General features: G+C 44.1%; 1 protein-coding gene across 5 annotated transcripts in view; it reads right to left on the minus strand.

The window, feature by feature from the left end:
• BCAS3 (BCAS3 microtubule associated cell migration factor) overlaps positions 1-19,674 on the minus strand; it is an 849,167-nt gene that overhangs the window by 779,670 nt on the left and 49,823 nt on the right. For all 5 annotated transcript variants that reach the window (XM_075264762.1, XM_075264764.1, XM_075264760.1 and 2 more), the window contains exon 6: positions 197-278. In XM_075264762.1, coding sequence (XP_075120863.1) covers positions 197-278 — 82 coding nt within the window. The remainder of the gene's footprint in view (positions 1-196; positions 279-19,674) is intronic.

The raw sequence follows: 19,674 nt of genomic DNA on the forward strand, positions 1-19,674 counted from the left end.
ACTATAAGACGCACCCTTCTCTTCCCCCCAAATTTGGGGGGAAAAAAGTGCGTCTTATAGTCCGAAAAATACAGTACTTTCCAAACATAAAATTGAGTCTACTATAAAGAAAAAAGTAGAATCTAAATGACAAACCAGAAGTACAAAAAAAATGTAATGTAAAGACAGATAAAACTAATGCAGTTATCAGACTTACTAATCTGAGGTGATGGCAAGATACGTGCAGATCGTACTGGACCATGTCGAACGGAGAACAATTCCTGAGCTTCTCCACTAACCTGGAAAATAAAATAAATAAATCCATTAAAGAGAAATATATTAGAACCAAAACTTATATTGTTTATATGGCAACCAAATGCCCTACAGTTTATATCATTGACTATCTGATGGCCTGTTAGTAGCAACATGTGGCTAACTTATACATATACACTATTGTTCAAAAGTTTAGGGTCACTTAGACATTTCCTTATTTTTGAAAGAAAAGCACAGTTTTTTCAATGAAGATAACATTAAATGAATCTGAAATGTACTCTATATATTGTAAATGGGGTAAATGACTATTCTAGCTGCAAATGTCTGTTTTTTAATGCAATATCTACATAGGTGTATAGAGGCCCATTTCCAGCAACCATCACTCCAGTGTTCTATTGGTTCATTGTGTTTGCTAACTGTGTAAGAAGGATAATGGATGTTTAGAAACCCTTCTGCAAGTACTGTATATTAGCACAGCTGAAAACAGTTTTCTGGTTAGAGAAGCTATAAAACTGACCTTCCTTTGAACTAGTTGAGAATCTGGAGCATTACATTTGTTGGTTCGATTACACTCTCAAAATGGCCAGAAAAAGAGAACTTTCATGTGAAACTCGACAGTCTATTCTTGTTCTTAGAAATGAAGGCTATTCCATGTGAGAAATTGCCAAGAAACTGAAGATTTCCTACAATGGTGTGTACTACTTCCTACAGAGGACTGCACAAACAGGCTCTAACCAGAGTAGAAAGAGAAGTGGGAGGCCCCGCTGCACAATTGATCAACAAGACAAGTACCATATTTTTCGGACTATAAGACGTACCTAGGTTTTAGAGGAGGAAAATAGGGAAAAAAAAATTTTGAAGTAAAAAATGGTAAAATATTTAATATATGGGAGTTGTAGTTTTGCAACAGCTGCAAGGCCACATTGACAGGTGACCCTGCAGCTGTACGGGGACACATAGAGTGTTTTTTTTGCGGGGCCAGAAGTACTTTTTAGTTATACTATTTTGGGGAATATCTATTGCTTAGATCACCTTGTATTGAAAAAAAACCCGGTGGTTTATGATATATGATTTTCTACTTTTATATATATATTTTCTAGGGACAGGAGGTGATTTAGAACTTTTATTTATTTAATATTTTTATTATATATTTTTAAAGCTTTTTTTTTTTTTTTTTTTTTTTTTTAACTATTTTATTCCCCCTCGGAGGCTTGAACCTGCGGTCACTTGATTGCAAGTCCCATAGACGGCAATACAACTGTATTGCCGTCTATGGGACATTCTGTCTATTAGTATTACGGCTGGTCATAGACCCAGCCGCAATACTAATATAGCAGTGACAGGCCTGGGAGCCTCATTAGGCTCCCGGCTGTCACCCGAACAGGTCGGCTCCTGCGATATCGCCACGCAGGAGCCGACCTGCAACTTCACAGGTATGGGGCCGGTGGGGACCGGCCCCGGGGGAGAAGGGGCCACCGATACTGACCCGGCATCCGCTGTACTAGAGAGGCGGATGCCGGCGAGGGATAGACGCCATCACAGGTGCCGGGGCCTGAGACATCGCTACGCTCCTCACCCTGCATGAAGCCAGCGGCGGGGGGACGGAGGAGCAGAATAGCATCACTCCTCCCGCTGCTGGCTTCATGCAGGGCAGAGGAGCGCAGCGATGTCTCAGGCCCCGGCGTCTATCCCTTTGCCGGCATCCGCCTCTCTATTACAGCGGGTGCCAGGCGCCACATTTGGACTATAAGACGCACCCTTCTTTTCCCCCCAAATTTTGGGGGAAAAAAGTGCGTCTTATAGTCCGAAAAATACGGTACATTAGAGTTTCTAGTTTGAGAAATCGACATCTCACAGGACAGCTTCAGTAAATAGCACACGCAAGACGCCAACGTCAATGTCTACAGTGAAGAGGCGAATCCGGGATGCTGACCTTCAGTGCAGAGTGGCAAAGAAAAAGCCATATCTGAGACTGGCTAATAAAAGAAAAAGATTAATATGAGCAAAAAAACACAGACATTGGACAGAGGAAAATTGAAAAAAAGTGTTATGGACAGACGAATCAAAGTTTGAGGTGTTTGGATCACACAGAAGAACATTTGTGAGACGCAGAACAAATGAAAAGATGCTGGAAGAGTGCCTGACGCCATCTATCAAGCATGGTGGAGGTAATGTGATGGTTTGGGTTTGCTTTGGTGCTGGTAAAGTGGGAGATTTGTACAAGGTAAAAGGGATTTTGAATAAGGAAGTGTCAGGATCTGAGATATATATATATATATATATATATATATATATATAATATGGTTGTGACTGTGGTTGTGCTTTTGAGTATTGTTCGTCTGGGGATTTGAGCCAGTGTCCTGTGGTTCTTTGGTTGATTCTCTTTGCCACTGACGCTAGGTTCACACCTGCGTTCTTCTTTCCGTTCTGTGCTTTCCGTCTTCTGCATGCCAGAAGACGGAAAGCACAGACCGGGCCTGGCCGTGAGCGGTGGTGAGCGTTTTATGCTCTCCGCCGCGAAACCGGATTTTTTTATCCGGACACAGAGTACTGCATGTCCGACTCTGTGTCCGGATTAAAAAACCCGGTTTCGCGGCGGAGAGCATAAAACGCTCACCAGGGGTGAACCTGCCCCTCTCGCCGCCCGAAGCGAACGAGAGAAAGCCGCCCCCCCCCCCCCCGCCAGGGAGGAGTGGGGCTTAGCAGAGGGGGCGGGGCTTAGCGGAGGGGTGGGGCTTAGCGCCGTTCACAGGCATGAGAGCAGGCCTGCTCTCTGCCTGAGTGTGAGGGGGCGGGGCTTAGCGCCGTTCGCAGGCAGAGAGCAGGCCTGCTCTCTGCCTGAGTGTGAGGGGAGGCTGCTGGAGCAGCACTGCTTCAGCGGCCTCCCCAATCCACCGCTCCTTACTAAGCCAGTCCAGGACAGCTTGTCCTGGACTGGCTTAGGTAAGAAAAAATGCTGCCCTCCCTGAGGCCCTGGCATAGTGCCGCCTGAAGCGCTCGCTTCAGGTCGCCTCATGGGAGGTGCGGCACTGCCGCTCACGGCCGGACATCTCTCCCACCCATTCAAATGAATGGGTGAGAGAGACTCCTGCAGGTTTCCGTCTCCTGCCTCTGTTTTAGGCAGGAAACGGAAACCCGCATAACGGAGTTCACAACGCTGATGTGAACGAGCCCTGAGCTGTTGGGACAGTGGTTGGGTCTCTGCCTCAGTGTCTACTTGAGCTTGCTTTGTGTCTCAGTGGATGCAAGCTTCAGGTATGTGTAATTGTCGTCAACCTATCAGGTCTTTCTGGGGTCTGTATAAGGCTGACTGCTGGCTTCAGTCCTCACCAGTTTTCGTGGTTTCCAACTAAGATTCGTGGCCCAGTCTAGAAGGAGAGTTTAGTTGGAGTTGTACGGCTTCTGCAGCTTAACTGGAAGTGGTGTGAGTTGTGTTCTGTGTGAGAGTCTGTTTTCCTTCCACTTTCCTACTCAACCCCTGTCCTGCATTTTTGGCTGCCTGTTTGTTTGGTATTTGTGAGTTTCTGTTTTGGGTTCCAGGTTTGTTTTGCCCCTGTCCTGTGTTACCTTTCCTCACTACTCCACTCCTCATCTCCTCAATTCCTGTTGTGTATTTAGTGGCTGTGCTATACCTGTTAGTTCTCCAGAACGTCCCATCCTAACTTGTACTGTTTGCTGCTGCACTTATCCTTTCGCTAGGGGGTGACCGTCTTTAGCTTTCCAGTACCTAGCCTCTTTCAGCTCTCACCCTACCTGTCTGTAGGTCTTCACGCTTAGAGAGTCAGTAGTTGTCGGGACCAAGCTTAGCTTGGGAACAGCTGACCTACACCCTCAGACAGGGCCTAGTTAGCCATCGTAGCGCTGGAGACAGCTTACCTATTCCGTTTCCCTAGTAGGGCAAGCACCATTCAGTACCACGGTTGTCGGGCATCTACGTAACCGTGACATGAAGGCTATCACTCCATTTTGCAATGCCATGCCATACTCTGTGGACAGCGCTTGATTGGAGCCAATTTCATCCTACAACAGGACAATGACCCAAAGCACACCTCCAAATTATGCAAGAACTATTTAGGGAAGAAGAAGGCAGCTGGTATTCTATCTGTAATGGAGTGGCCAGTGCAGTCACCAGATTTCAACCCCATTGAGCTGTTGTGGGAGGAGCTTGACCGTATGGTATGCAAAAAGTGCCTATCAAGTCAGTCCAACTTGTGGGATGGGCTTCTGGAAGCATGGGGTGAAATTTCTCCAGATTACTTCAGCAAATTAACAGCTAGAATGCCAAAGGTCTGCAATGCAGTAATTGCTGCAAATATAGCATTCTTTGACAAAAGCAAAGTTTGAAGGAGAAAATTATTATTTCAAATAAAAATCATTATTTCTAACCTTGTCAATGTTTTGACTATATTTTCTACTCATTTGGCAACTCACTTGATAAATAAAAGTGTGAGTTTTCATGGAAAACACAAAATTGTTTGGGTGACCCCAAACTTTTGAATGGTAGTGTAAATCATGACAACATATCAACAGCCAACATCAAATAATCTAATTCAGATTTTGAAAAAATTTTAAGAATTTGATTTCTCTATCCACGATTGTTTCTGAGCAATTATAAAACAATATTTAGTTGTGGTCAAATTGCTGGAAACTCTACAATCCAAGGAACAAGGGGTCTTTGGCCCTAATTCTGGGCAAAAAGTGTGCGTGACAGAACATAGACGTACATCGTTTGCACTATTTGTCTGCTCTCAGATCTTCCATTTATACCTATTTGCATGTTATTTTATAGGGCTTTTACAATGAATATGTGCATTGTGTTTGATAAATAATTTTCTTTCATTTCCAAACTTATTTTTCAGCACTGTACAGTAAAAAGTGACATTCCTAACTATTATACACCTAGGTTGAATATTTTACAAACATATTATTACTAAGAGACCATTATTTCAGGATTGCAATGTGTAAATACCCAGAGCACACTCCACATTTAATCTCGATCAGTTATGTAGTCATTACACTTTGTGCATAATGCTTTTTATCATCACAGCCTGTACATAATTTGTCCATCCAGATTTAGCCTAAGCATTAGCATGTTTAATGATAAATGATTCTTTTCAATGCACGAAACAACAGCTCCATCTGCCAGTAAGAAAGTGTCCAGAGATGGGATTTGTACATGCCTCCACAGAGCCTGTGTGTTCATTTAGCTCTAAAATTTAGAAGTTCAAAAGGGTTTAAAGGACAAAAAATATTCCACAGTTGTTATGCATTTTTACGAAGCATAGGAATACCCTAGATGTGGATGTAAACTGTTGTTTGGACACATAGCAGGTCATCCATTTTCAAGCACTATGATGCATTTGCAGAGCCCTTGAATTACTAGTACAGTGGAAACCCCCAACAAACAATACTACTTTGGAAACTATGCAGAATTTATCAAGGGGTATAGTGAGAATTTTGTCCCCACAGCTGCCTCACATTATTTATTAACAATGGTCATGAAAAAGTAAAATTACAATAAAATATTACTTCAGTCCCAGATTTTTAATTTTCAAATGGGGTTAATGGAGAAAACCTCAAAATGTATTATGCAATTTTTCCCCCAAGCATGGTGAAAAAAAAAAAATATTAAATGTTTTACCCTTTAAGGGAATCAGCTAACCAAGTACCTTCCTTAGGTTGTAAAAAATGGCTATGCACTAGTTCATCTCTGAAACCTTTACAAAACGTAATCAATGAATGTTCGGGTAGAATGTAATCAACATCCTTATCCAAATTTAAGATGTTCCAGTTCTTCCCCATATCTCTAATTTGCTAATGACACCAATCATATATATCAATCACTCTTGGGGTTTCCCTAGCAACCTTCTGTTGTATCTGTTTGGTCTCCAAAGGTTATTCCTGTCTTTGCCTTTTGCACTCCAACATGCATCCTTAATATACACTCAGTGGCCAAAAGTCACGGGAAGGCGTGTCCCTGTGCCGGATATGACGCTCAAACAGTGTGACACGACGCGGCCTATGGCGCTAGTGTCACCAGGATATCTGAGCAGTCTGATGCAGACAGGTGTCTCGTGAACATAGCAGCACGTCACGAGTTAAGTGACTTTGAATGTGGGATGATATTCGGTACAAGACGCATGGGGCAGAGCATTTTGGAGATTACCGGGGAATTTGGGTTTCTGAGGTCAACAGGGTCTCGGGTGGACCTAAAATATCGCAGAGACAACATTGGCAGCCACGTAAACCAGAGCATCGGTCGACCATGAGTGTTTGATGAACGGACGTCACGTCACATAGGCGCATAGGCTTCAACAGTCGACGCCTAACCCATGTCCCTTTGCTGATGCTGCAACACAGAGCTCGAAGACTGGCATGGGTCCGCGACTACGGCTAATCTACTACTCCTGTTTACCGATCTTTGCAAATGTCTGACTACAGCTAATCTACTGCTCCTGTTTACCTATCTTTGCAAACGTCTAACCACGGTTTCTTCTACTTGAGTTGCTTCAGGCAAATCCCTCAATATTTATTTAGACAAATGTTTATGAGGTTCGGCCCTGCAGTTCATCTCAGTGTTATTATACTCTGGGGTCTCTTCAGACGATTTTGCCTTTTTGTGGTGTCATGTTTCCTCTTCAGGTCTGCAGCTGATGTCACGTGTGTCGGACGTCACTGCTGAGGCCTGTGATTGGGCCACAGTGATCACATGGGGCACCGTTGACCCTCAATCTCAGGCGTCAGCAGTGATATCTAGGACGTGTAACGTCAGCACAAGCCAAAAATGGCCAGAAGATGACATCAAACGACCAGGAGAGAAAAATATAAATGTTTGTTGTTTTTACTTACCTCCTCTGGGCATGCATCTATTGGAAAGGGGCCTGGTAGCAAATTAAGTCAGCCCCTTTCTGTTAGCGATCTATCAGTCCGACGATGATCACCATGATCAGTAAATGGTATAAATAAAAATGGCACAACTGTTTATATTATTTAACTAGTAACAATTTGGGGTATAGAATTATATGGAATCTGAATATATGTAGCTAATCACTATGTATAGAGGCCCCTCCCACTTTGATGCAAGCTGCCAATCGTAATTCACCCTGTGAAGGGCTCTCCCAGGTTGACATCTCTGCACTCACAATGCCAGGCTTTTTTTTTTTTAGAGGGATGGACATAGCACATATAATACGTACATACATGTGCAGCATGCATCACACATTTTCACCACAGAAAAAAACTGAATTACAACACCCTCCCAATTCCTATTGCTAGACTGCTATTATAGAAAAATAAATGTTTCTACTGTCTGTCAAGCTCACATCGTGCCGTTTTGGCAAAACAGGATAAACACTTTCTGGCTCATACTGTTCCATAAAGATTTACGAGGTAGACGGCTCCTGAAATTCAGTTTGGTTTCTTGGTTGACAAGTAAGTGATGCCAAAACATTCTTCCTTTATTCAGTGAACATTTGTGAAATGTCTAACTGTGTGATTAATGTCGTCCGCTTCTTCTTCCATTTACTAAGGTGTCCAGAATAGAAGAGGGAAAAAGAATAAGACAAAATAGAAACCACATTGTAGAGTGGTTTAGGTTACTGATGTATGTTATAAGGAAATGTAAGGCTGGAATTACACAAGCAGTTTTTGGTGCAATTTTTTTATGCAGTTTTCTCTCTTTTTTTTTTTTTTTTTTTTTTTTTTTTTAGGGATTCTATCATTAAAATTGGATTTTTTTTCTGCCTACCACGTCGGACTAGCCTTAAGAAAGGCTATTCTTCTCTTACCTTTAGATGTCTTCTCCGGGCCACCGTTCGGTAGAAATCCCGGTTTTCGTCGGTATGCAAATAAGTTATCTTGCAGCACTGGGGGCGTCCCCCATGCTGTGAGAGAACTCTCCAGCGACGCTCCATCTTTGTCTGGAACGGCCTCTCTCTTCGCGTCTTCTTCCGATGCCGAGTTGAAACTGCGCATGCCCGCCAGCCACAAGAAAATGGCCGCTTACACTTATTGTGTATGTGGCCGGCGGGCATGCGCAATCGGCTTTGCCCGAGGCCTAGAAGTTTGAACCCAGCTCTGGAAGAAGATGCGAAGAGAGGCCATTCCAGACGAAGATGAAGGCGGTGCTGGAGAGTTCTCTCGCAGCATTGGGGACGCCCCCAGTGCGGTTTGAGTGCTGGGGCCCGCCCCCAGTGCTGCCAGAGAACTCCTTTGCATACCGACGAAAACTGGGATTTTTATCGAACAGCGGCGCGGAGAACACATCTAAAGGTAGGAGAGGGATAGCTTTTCTTAAAGAGGACCTTTCACCACTTTTGGGCACAGGCAGTTCTATATACTGCCAGAAAGCTGACAGTGCGCTGAATTCAGCGCACTGTCGGCTTTCCCGATCTGTGCCCGGTGTGAAGAGCTTACGGCCCGGTACCGTAGCTCTTCTATGGTCAGAAGGGCGTTTCTGACCATTAGCCAGGAACGTCCTTCTGCCTCGCGGCGCCTATCGCGCTGTGCTGTGGAGCCGGGAGGAACGCCCCCTCCCTCTGCTCACACAGCTTGTCCGTAGACTAGCATTATCAGGAGAGGGAGGGGGCGTTCCTCCCGGCTCCACAGCACAGCGCGATTGGCGCCGCGAGGCAGAAGGACGTTCCTGGCTAATGGTCAGAAACGCCCTTCTGACTGTAAAGCGCTACGGTACCGGGACCGATAGCGCTTTACACCGGGCACGGATCGGGAAAGCCGACAGTGCGCTGAATTCAGCGCACTGTCAGCTTTCTGGCAGTATATAACACTGCCTGTGCCCAGATATGGTGAAAGGTCCTCTTTAAGGCTATTCCGACGTGGCAGGCAGAAAAAATGCTATTTTAATGATAGAATCCCTTTAAGACCGAGAAAAGGGCCTGGGTGTTGTCACATCAATGCTCCAGGAATATGGGTAATTAGAGATTTATTTTTTAATTGACGTAAATTAGAAGTTAGGCGGGGGGGAGGAGGTTAATTTAGGGGTTAATTCTTAGTTTATTCTGAACAACCCCTTGGTGTGAAGGGTCAAATTCACTAAAAGTATCTAGAAAGATAAACTTGGACAAGGGAGTGGTTAAAGTGGCTCACTTTTGTCCAACTTTATACTATACTAATTTGTGACAATAGAGAAACTAAAAGTTCTTGTGAACTAATTCTTGTGAACCAACATGTCTCATGTCAGATTATTCACATCAGGAAAAGTCAGTAAACTAGCCCAAACCAAGAAATGTTGATGTAACAGTATGTGTACATTATTCAAAGAGTCAAGCAAAATATTTTGGGATTCAGTGTACACTTACAAAATAACTTTTATTAATACCACTAAAAGTTTCACATAAAAAAACCATAAAAACATGTTTATGGTTGGTGGTATGGGAGGATAGAATGGTAACTATTTATTCCTCCACAATAGGATCTGAAGGAGGTTTAGACGTACACAGATAGACCCATATACACCTGAAGAGTGTATCCTAAATAAACTACACTTAATAGTCATCTATTGACCTACTTGCCCCACCATATAAATGTTCAGAACCGATTTATTAGAGTATTCACTGGAATTTACTTCAGAATCCCCTCCCTCTTACTGGCAAAAAATATATATTAGTTGCTCAAGTACTGCCTCAGTATTCTCATTTTAGAGAAACAAACAGCAACACCTCATGACCTCAAAGCGTCTATTCCTAAGTAACAACCAGCAACACTAAATTCTATATAATCAAGAATCATATGCAAAAATCCCCACTCTAGCGTTCCACGGGGGATAATGTACTGTAGTTGTTGGTTGAGCCAGGATTGCATTCTTACTTCATTTACTCGCATACATAATATTCTCAATATGGAGTTGTGTATGCAGGAAGAGGCAATATTCCACCTTGTGATTACGCTCCCCAAATCAGAATTTATTCATACATAGAAATTTACTTTGAGACAATATCACCCCATGTCAGAATATTCAATACCCACAACTGTATGTGGGTATGTGGAACCTCCACACTGTATAATATTCCATAGCAGACCTCGACGCAGTGGTCCTCCATACAGTATAATGTGCCATAGTGGCCCCCTACAGTATAATGTGCCATAGTGGCCCCTACATTTATAAAATTTAAAATTCTCACACACATATGGATTTACTAATAATTTTGGAGTTTCTTCACCAACGAACTACTATTTTATTACAGGGAAAGTTTTACTCACTTTCCCTGAGCTCTGGCGCTACTCTCGTAATTTTCCAACCTCCAGAAAGGACAATTGAAACCATTGAGGCCTGTAATTGGGTATCACCAATTACGTAACTCACGTGGTGTAATGATGCCATGTGTTTTTACATCACATCACCCAAGTGACTGCTGAAGCCCAATCTTTATCTGTGCAAGAATTAGGTATGCATTTGGACACCAGGCCAGAGAAGCTCAATGTTAATTAACTGTGTATATTTATTTATATGTGTAATGAAAATAACCTTCATCACAAAAACATCTGAACCACTGTATAAGAAATGTTGTCCTCGCTATCTCTTGTGTCACCCACTCTATCTCATAGATTGTAAGTAGGGTTGAGCAATCGTGTTCAGAAAAGTTTGGATTTCGATCGGCGATCGAGAAAATTTCACGATCGCGATCGGAATTCCGAACACGATCTTTTTATGTGGGATCGAGATCGGTGATCTTTTCCCACAATGCTTTGCCTAGCCTTCACACTGAGTATACAGCGTATACTCAATGTGAAGGCTCCGCTGCAGTTCCATAGGAATGAATGGAAGCAGCCGGCACACAGCCTTAACCCCCTGCGCGCCGGCTGCCTCCATTCAGTCGAATGGAAGGCTAAACTAACCTTCTCTAGCAGCTACTTACCTCTAGAGATGGCTGCTCTGGTGCCCTCCTTCTTCTTGCCCTCGCTGCCGCTCCGCGCTGCAGTCTTCTTGCCTCGCTGCCCCGCCTCCCAGGTTAGTGTTTAAAGTGCTGGTAAGCGGGGCCTGTGGCTTAGGAGAGTGTGGGCGGGTACAGGGCGGGGAGATGTGATGTCTCCCCTCCCAGTATCCGCCCACACTCTCCTAACCCGCCCACACTCTCCTAACCTGGCAGGGAGGGGGCAGCGAAGGGAGAAGAAGACTGCAGCTGGAGCGGCAGCGAGGACAAGAAGAAGGAAGGCACCGGGCACCGGACCAGCCATCTCTGGAGGTAAGTGGACACCAGGGGGGACTAAGTAGCCAGAGGGTTAAAAAAAAATCCTCTGGCTACTTTAGCGATTCACTACACAGCATGGATTCTAACAATTGTTAGATTCCATGCTGTATAGTGAATAGGATTGCTTTTAAAATCTGATCTCCGATTAATAAAAAAAATCCCATTGACTTGCATTGGGATCAGAATTGGGATCGAGATGGGGTTCGAATGAAAAATGATTGGAAATCGGATTTTAAAATCGATCCTGAAAAGTCAAGATCGGCTCAACCCTAATTGTAAGCTCTTGTGAGCAGGGCCCTCAGTCTTAGTGTGTGAATTGACTATTACTCTGTAATGCCTTATTTTTTTTCTCTACTTGAACCCTACAATTTGTAAAGTGCTATGGAATATGTTGATGCTATATAAATAAAATGTATTATTATTATTATATAATTACTGACAGACAAGGGCAGCAGGGGACAGACTGACCTCGATAGGATTGCTAATGTAGGTAGTAGGGAGAGAAGAAAATAGTTGGAAGACAACTACTATGTAACTGGATTAAAGTATGAGAGTGCACAGGATGAAGTATGGCAGGGGAGGCTATCATTATTATTATTATTAGGGATTGAGTGATAATTTCTTACAATTTTTTTCTCTTTGAAGCAAGTGGCCAAGTCCTCAACACAGATGTCCGCAATAGGCCATTGGGTTTGGGGAAGGGGAGCAGACACATCCGATGCATCTTTATCCATTTTACATACAGATATAGCACATACAGTATAACCAAAAAATTTGCAAATGATTAAACCATTACAGTGTGATATCTTATTACAGAAAACAACAAAAAGCCATTGAAAAATGTTCTTCTAATAACTTTCCTTTTTTTTATTCTATGTCTTTTGTCTATGGTAAGAAATAACGCTGGAGCAATTTAATCAATTGCAGAAACTCAGATTAATTCTACTACATATGTAAATCATATAAATTACTGGTAATATAGAGAGAGAACTTTCCTTTATGTTCTTTTTTCAGTGCTCATTTAATCATGAAAAGTGATTTTTAAACCTTTGTAAAAAGCACATTTTTAACTTTAACACCTTTTTTTACATTTATCCCACGCATCTTATTTTACTTTAACAATCAGTACTTTCCAGAATAGTTGCCCAAAATTAACGGAGAAGATTCTCACACTTCCAGGACTCTGCCAGAACTACATGTGTATTGCAACCAATGTTTCCAGTCATTTTTAATATGAGCAAGTGGAAAATCTAGCCTACAAGCAGACATATGTCAGTGTCTGCCAGCTAATTAAATATTAGGAAGTATGACTACCTGATTAAAGAATCATATATTATTGTTCAGATACTCTGAGCCCTAGGGTATACCCCACTATGATCCGATTGTATGTTATACCCTGTTATTTCTTTGGGTTAGAGCTTCCTCAAAGCCCTAGAATTTGTGGACAGCATAGTCTGGTCTCATTTTTTCTGTGATTATCTACATTTGGAAAATGACTGGGTGAACGGTAGTAAAATCCATTAATGGGACTCTGTCAGCATGAAGATTATAATCAATGTAACACCAGCATTGTGTAGTGCTCTTCACTTCATTTCCAAATAGGTCTTTGTTATTCAGCATTGCAGCTGCATTATTGAGAAAATATTGGTTTTATGCATATGCAAGGATTGACAGCTCTCTCCCGAAGAGAACTGGACAGCAGTTATGGAAGAAAAACTACAGATTGAGGCCCAAGGAAAATAAGAAACACCCCAACAGCCCTTTTCACCTAATTTGCATATAAATATAAAATTTTCTCAATAATAGTGCAGTAATGTTAGATAACAAAGGCATATTTGGAAAGTGTGTAGAAAGTAGTACATGGTACTGTCATTACTAGGATTCTGTATTGTTCAGTCCTTAATAAAATAATGGTCAATTACTGTAGTCCCACTAAAGGAGGGTGGGTCAAGCCACACCTAATTTATTTAGTATATTAAACTAATAGCTTGCATGATACCAAACAGAGCAATTAATACAGAGATTTTAAATTACCTTAGGAATGCCCATAAACATAACTACATTGCAAAGAACATAATGAATATAGGAGCATGTAAAATTACACCAGTACATGGATTGGGCTGGTTGCATTTCATCAAACCTGCATCTGGCCCAACAGAACAGCAATTTACATTTGAAAAAGGGTGTGTGTGCCCAAAACGCATTGTGTGATTATTGCCAATAAAACTTCAATTTCTTGACCATATTGTGGAAGCATGATTCTTAATCCTCCTTTCTACAAAGAATAAGATTGGTTCATTGGTTCTTGCTCCTATCATCTGTACACCTCCGGGTGCAGAAGAATCAGCTGCACGCCACACAGAGAGGAACCCTCTGACAAATTGGTTCCGACACCCGCAAAGGAGTTGTGCTTCTCCAAAACCCCACCAGGTAAGACTGCTACATATCTTCACACTTTTCTTGCTTCTCCAACTGAATTATGCAATGGGGTGCTCGGTGCCCTGTCTTTTTTTGTTTTAATATACTTAAAGAGGACCTTTCATCACTTGGGGCACATGCAGTTTTATATACCGCTAGAAAGCAGACAGCTCCTCACCGTGAGAAGGGCGTTTCTGACAGTCAGTCAGGAACGCCCTTCCTCACAGAAGCCTATAGCGCTGTACTGTAAGAAGGGGAGTAACACGCCCCCCCCCCCCTTCCAGTACTGTGAGGAGAGGGAGGAGACATTCCTCACCGCTCTCACAGTACAGCATCATAGGCGCTGCTGTGAGGAAGGGCGTTCCTGACTGACTGTCAGAAACGCCCTTCTGGCGTTGAAGAGCTACGGTACCGGCACAGATAGCTCTTCACCTGGAGCACAGATCGTGAAAGCCGACAGTGCGCCGAATTCAGCACTCTGTCAGCTTTCTAGCGTTATATAAAACTGTATATGCCCCAAGTGATGAAAGGTGCTCTTTAAAAGAAGCTTCCACAATACTCATCAAAGTGGGGGGAAAAAAAGTCTGCTACAAAAATAGGTAGCTTGCGGCTTAATTTTGCATGGAAAAGTCTAGAACTAGAACCAGTGACTGACAAGACTGATCCTCATATATAGTCCTATGAAAAAGTTTGGGCACCCCTATTAATCTTAATCATTTTTAGTTCTAAATATTTTGGTGTTTGCAACAGCCATTTCAGTTTGATATATCTAATAACTGATGGACACAGTAATATTTCAGGATTGAAATGAGGTTTATTGTACTAACAGACAATGTGCAATATGCATTAAACCAAAATTTGCTCGGTGCAAAAGTATAGGCACCTCAACAGAAAAGTGACATTAGTATTTAGTAGATCCTCCTTTTGCAAAGATAACAGCCTCTAGTCGCTTCCTGTAGCTTTTAATCAGTTCCTGGATCCTGGATGAAGGTATTTTGGACCATTCCTCTTTACAAAACAATTCAAGTTCAGTTAGGTTTGATGGTCGCCGAGCATGGACAGCCCGCTTCAAATCATCCCACAGATGTTCAATGATATTCAGGTCTGAGGACTGGGATGGCCATTGCAGAACATTGTAATTGTTCCTCTGCATGAATGCCTGAGTCGATTTGGAGCGGTGTTTTGGATCATTGTCTTGCTGAAATATCCATCCCCGGCGTAACTTCAACTTCGTCACTGATTCTTGAACATTATTCTCAAGAATCTGCTGATACTGAGTGGAATCCATGCGACCCTCAACTTTAACAAGATTCCCGGTGCCGGCATTGGCCACACAGCCCCAAAGCATGATGGAACCTCCACCAAATTTTACAGTGGGTAGCAAGTGTTTTTCTTGGAATGCTGTTTTTTTTTGGACGCCATGCATAATGCCTTTTTGTATGACCAAACAACTCAATCTTTGTTTCATCAGTTCACAGGGCCTTCTTCCAAAATGAAGCTGGCCTGTCCAAATGTGCTTTTGCATACCTCAGGCGACTCGGTTTGTGGCGTGCTTGCAGAAACGGCTTCTTTCTCATCACTCTCCCTTACAGCTTCTCCTTGTGCAAAGTGCGCTGTATTGTTGACCGATGCACAGTGACACCATCTGCAGCAAGATGATGCTGCAGCTCTTTGGAGGTGGTCTGTGGATTGTCCTTGACTCTTCTCACCATTCTTCTTCTCTGCTTTTCTGATATTTTTCTTGGCCTGCCACTTCTGGGCTTAACAAGAACTGTCCCTGTGAACTTCCATTTCCTTACTATGTTCCTCACAGTGAAAACTAACAGGTTAAATCTCTGAGACAACTTTTTGTATCCTTCCCCTGAGCAACTATGTTGAACAATCTTTGTTTTCAGATCATTTGAGAGTTGTTTTGAGTAGCCCATGATGCCACTCTTCAGAGGAGATTCAAATAGGAGAACAACTTGCAATTGGCCACCTTAAATACCTTTTCTCATGATTGGATACACCTGGCTCTGAAGTTCAAAGCTCTCTAAGGTTACAAAACCAATGTTGTGCTTCAGTAAGTCAGTAAAAAGTAGTTAGGAGTATTCAAATCAATAAAATGATAAGGGTTGCACTGGTCAAATTTTGGTTTAATGCATATTGCACATTTTCTGTTAGTAAAATAAACCTCATTTCAATCCTGAAATATTACTGTGTCCATCAGTTATTAGATATATCAAACTGAAATGGCTGTTGCAAACACCAAAATATTTAGAACTAAAAATGATTAAGATTAATAGGGGTGCCCAAACTTTTTCATAGGACTGTATATCTAATAACTGATGGACACAGTAATATTCCAGGATTGAAATGAGGTTTATTGTAATAACAGAAAATGTGCAATATGCATTAAACCAAAATTTGACCGATGCAAAAGTATGGGCACCTCCACAGAAGAGTGACATTAATATTTAGTAGATAGAGATGAGCGAACACTAAAATGTTCGAGGTTCGAAATTCGATTCGAACAGCCGCTCAATGTTCGTGTGTTCGAACGGGTTTCGAACCCCATTATAGTCTATGGGGAACAGATACTCGTTAAGGGGGAAACCCAAATCCGTGTCTGGAGGGTCACCAAGTCCACTATGACACCCCAGGAAATGATGCCAACACCTCTGGAATAACACTGGGACAGCAGGGGAAGCATGTCTGGGGGCATCTAACACACCAAAGACCCTCTATTACCCCAACATCACTGCCTAACAACTACACACTTTCCACATTCAAAAAAACCTCTATCAAAGTGGGAAAATACCTGGAAACCTTCTTTACTCCCCAAATGGATGGACACAAACCCCAATTTAAGCTCAACAAACAGTAACAACCACCCCTTTAAATCACGTTCCCCATGACAACCACAAATGGAATAGTCAATGGGAATTCCAAAAGCCCTCACCCTTAACTGTCATTTTGAGTGTGTGTGTGTGTGTGTGTGTGTGTGTGTGTGTGTGTGTGTGTGTGTGTGTGATGTGGTAAGACCTTCCAAAATTCACTTTTCTAGCCCTTAACATGAGCCCTTCCAAACAAAGTTACAGGACCTTAAGCTGAGCTACCAGCAGAGATTGAGGCCCTTGGCATGAGTAGAGCCTTGCACCAGCAGTGTTTTTGGCACTTAGGGTGAGTTGAGCCTTGTACCAGCGTGTGTCCCTTAACATCAGGCGGGCCCTAAGTTCTGCGCTTTGCACAAAAGTTCCACATTAACTAGGCTGAATGGTACAAAGATTAGTAGGCCCGAGAACCAGGAACAGGTCTTGCAATGGCTGTCGGATAACGCTTAAAGCACATTGTCCACCAGCCAGGCAGCCTCTACCTCCTCTTACCCAACAGTCTTGTCCTCCTTCCACACAAAATTCCCAATCTTCCCAGAACAATAACCCTAACTGTCCCTGCTCCCCAGAGCTGTTCTCCCTTCCTTTGACTGTACCGCAACCTGCCCCTCCATTTCGCGATTCCACGGACCTAACAGACGAGTATCTGTGTCCAGATGCTCAAACACTAGAGTCTCCTCCATTCCATCTCCGGTCGATTTGGTGGCGGATGACCAGCAACCCACCCTCATCGACGACGATGAGACGCAGTTGCTGTCAGGGCAGCCAGTTGACATGCGCATTGTGCAGGAGGAGGAGGCGAGACAGGAGTTGGAAGAGGAGGTGGTGGACGACGAGGACACCGACCCCACCTGGACAAGGCAGATGTCAAGCTGGGAAAGTAGTGTGGATGTTGAGGCAGGTGCAGCACCAAAAAGGGTAGCTAGAGGCAGAGACATGTCCAGAGGCAGAGGTCAGCTGCTTTGCCGAAGCCAGGCCAGACCCGGAATGTCCGAAGATGTTCCCTTTTGTACCCAGCCCAGAAAAACTCCCCCATCGAGGGCACGTTTCTTGAAGGTGTACAGTTTTTTCAAGGAATGCGCCGAGGACAGATATAGTGTCGTCTACACAATTTGCCTCTCGAAATCGAGTAGGGGCCCTGAGAAGAGCAACCTGTCCACCACTTCAATGCACCGTCATTTGGAATCCAAGCAATGGAATAAGTGGCAGGCAGCAACGGCAGGACAAACGTCGCCCGCCGTTCATGCCACTGCCTCTGCTCACAGTGCTGGCAATGCACTCCAGAGGACGAGCCAGGACATCACTTCATCTGCCTCCGCCACTTTGTTGACTTCTCCCTCATCCTCCCCTGTTTCTGTCTTATCTCCTTCTCCTGCACCATCAAAGGCACCATCAGGCGCTTCTTTACAACAACCCACCATCTCTCAGATATTGGAGCGCCGGCAGAAATACACCGCTAACCACCCACCCACGCAAGCCTAGAACGCCAACATCGCTAAACTGCTGGCCCAGGAGAGGTTGGCGTTCCGGCTTGTTGAAACTCCCGCCTTCCCGGACCTGATGGCAACTGTGGCACCTCACTATGCCGTCCCTAGCCGTCTCAACTTCTCCCGGTGTGGCGTCCCCGTCTTGCACCAGCACGTGTCACTCAACATCAGGTGGGCCCTTAGTTCCGCGCTTTGCTGCAAGGTCCACTTGACCACCGACACTTGGACAAGCGCCTGTGGTCAGGGATGCTGCAGTGCTTATCTTTAATGACAGGCAGGGTGAATGTGGTGGAGTCTGTTCCCCGGGTGCAAACTGGGGTGGCCTATCTCCTCTCCCAGGCCAAAATTCATGGCAGGAGTAGACTGAAACCCTACGACGCTGCAACCTCCACCACAGCTACTAGCGGCAAACGCTAAAACACTGGTGTGGGGAGACGTCAGCAGGCGGTGCTGAAGCTCATCAGCTTGGGGGACAGACAGCACAGTGCCTCCGAGGTCAGGGATGCCATCCTGGCTGAGATGGCATTTTTTTTTCCCTGCTACACCTGGGGCCTGGCATTTTTACGCCTGTGATAATGGCTGGAACCTGGTAGCGGCTCTGGAGCTTGCCAACCTCCAACACGTTCCATGTTTGGCCCACGTCTAACCTAGTGGTGCAAAGTTTTTTAAAAACATACCCAAATGTACCGAAGCTACTGTTGAAAATGCGGCGCTTGTGCGCCCACTTTTGCAAGTGCACAGGAGTCGCTGCTAGCCTAAAAACACTCTAGCAAGGCCTACATCTGTCCAAACACAGGCTGTTGTCCGTCATTCACACACGCTGAAACCCTACAATACCATATCTTGAGCAGGGTGTGTGAGCTGCACAGACCTTTGATGGAGTTCCATCTACAAAACCCAAGGGTTCCTCAAAGTCAGCAACCAAAGTTTCTGCACCATGAGTTTCCAGGGGTGGCAGAGTTATGGCTAGGGGCAGAGGCATGGATAGGGATGATGTCTAGGGGCAAAAGCAGTGTGGATGTGGAGGCAAGCTAAGCAGGAAAAACTGGGGGTACAAGCTAAGGCATGGACTGGGGTGATGTCTAGGGACAAAAGCAGTGTGGATGTGGAGGCAAGCTAAGCAGGAAAAACTGGGGGTACAAGCTAAGGCATGGACTGGGGTGATGTCTAGGGGCAAAAGCAGTGTGGATGTGGAGGCAAGCAAAGCAGGGAAAATGGTGGCTAGAGGCAAAGGGATGTCCATAGGCAGCAAGGGCAAAGATGCAAAACTCTCCCGTTTCAAGAATTTTCCTGACTTGTCTCCCCACAAAACATTCCTGGGAGGAGGGCTGAAACACCACCCTCCTCCTCCTCCGCTGTTAGATTGACCCCAGCTACGAGCTGAAAACGCTGCAACACTGGTGTGGGGAGACGTCAGCAGGCTGGGCTGAAGCTCAT

This window comes from Leptodactylus fuscus, chromosome 2 (assembly GCF_031893055.1).
Source record: "Leptodactylus fuscus isolate aLepFus1 chromosome 2, aLepFus1.hap2, whole genome shotgun sequence".
Lineage (NCBI taxonomy): Eukaryota > Metazoa > Chordata > Amphibia > Anura > Leptodactylidae > Leptodactylus > Leptodactylus fuscus.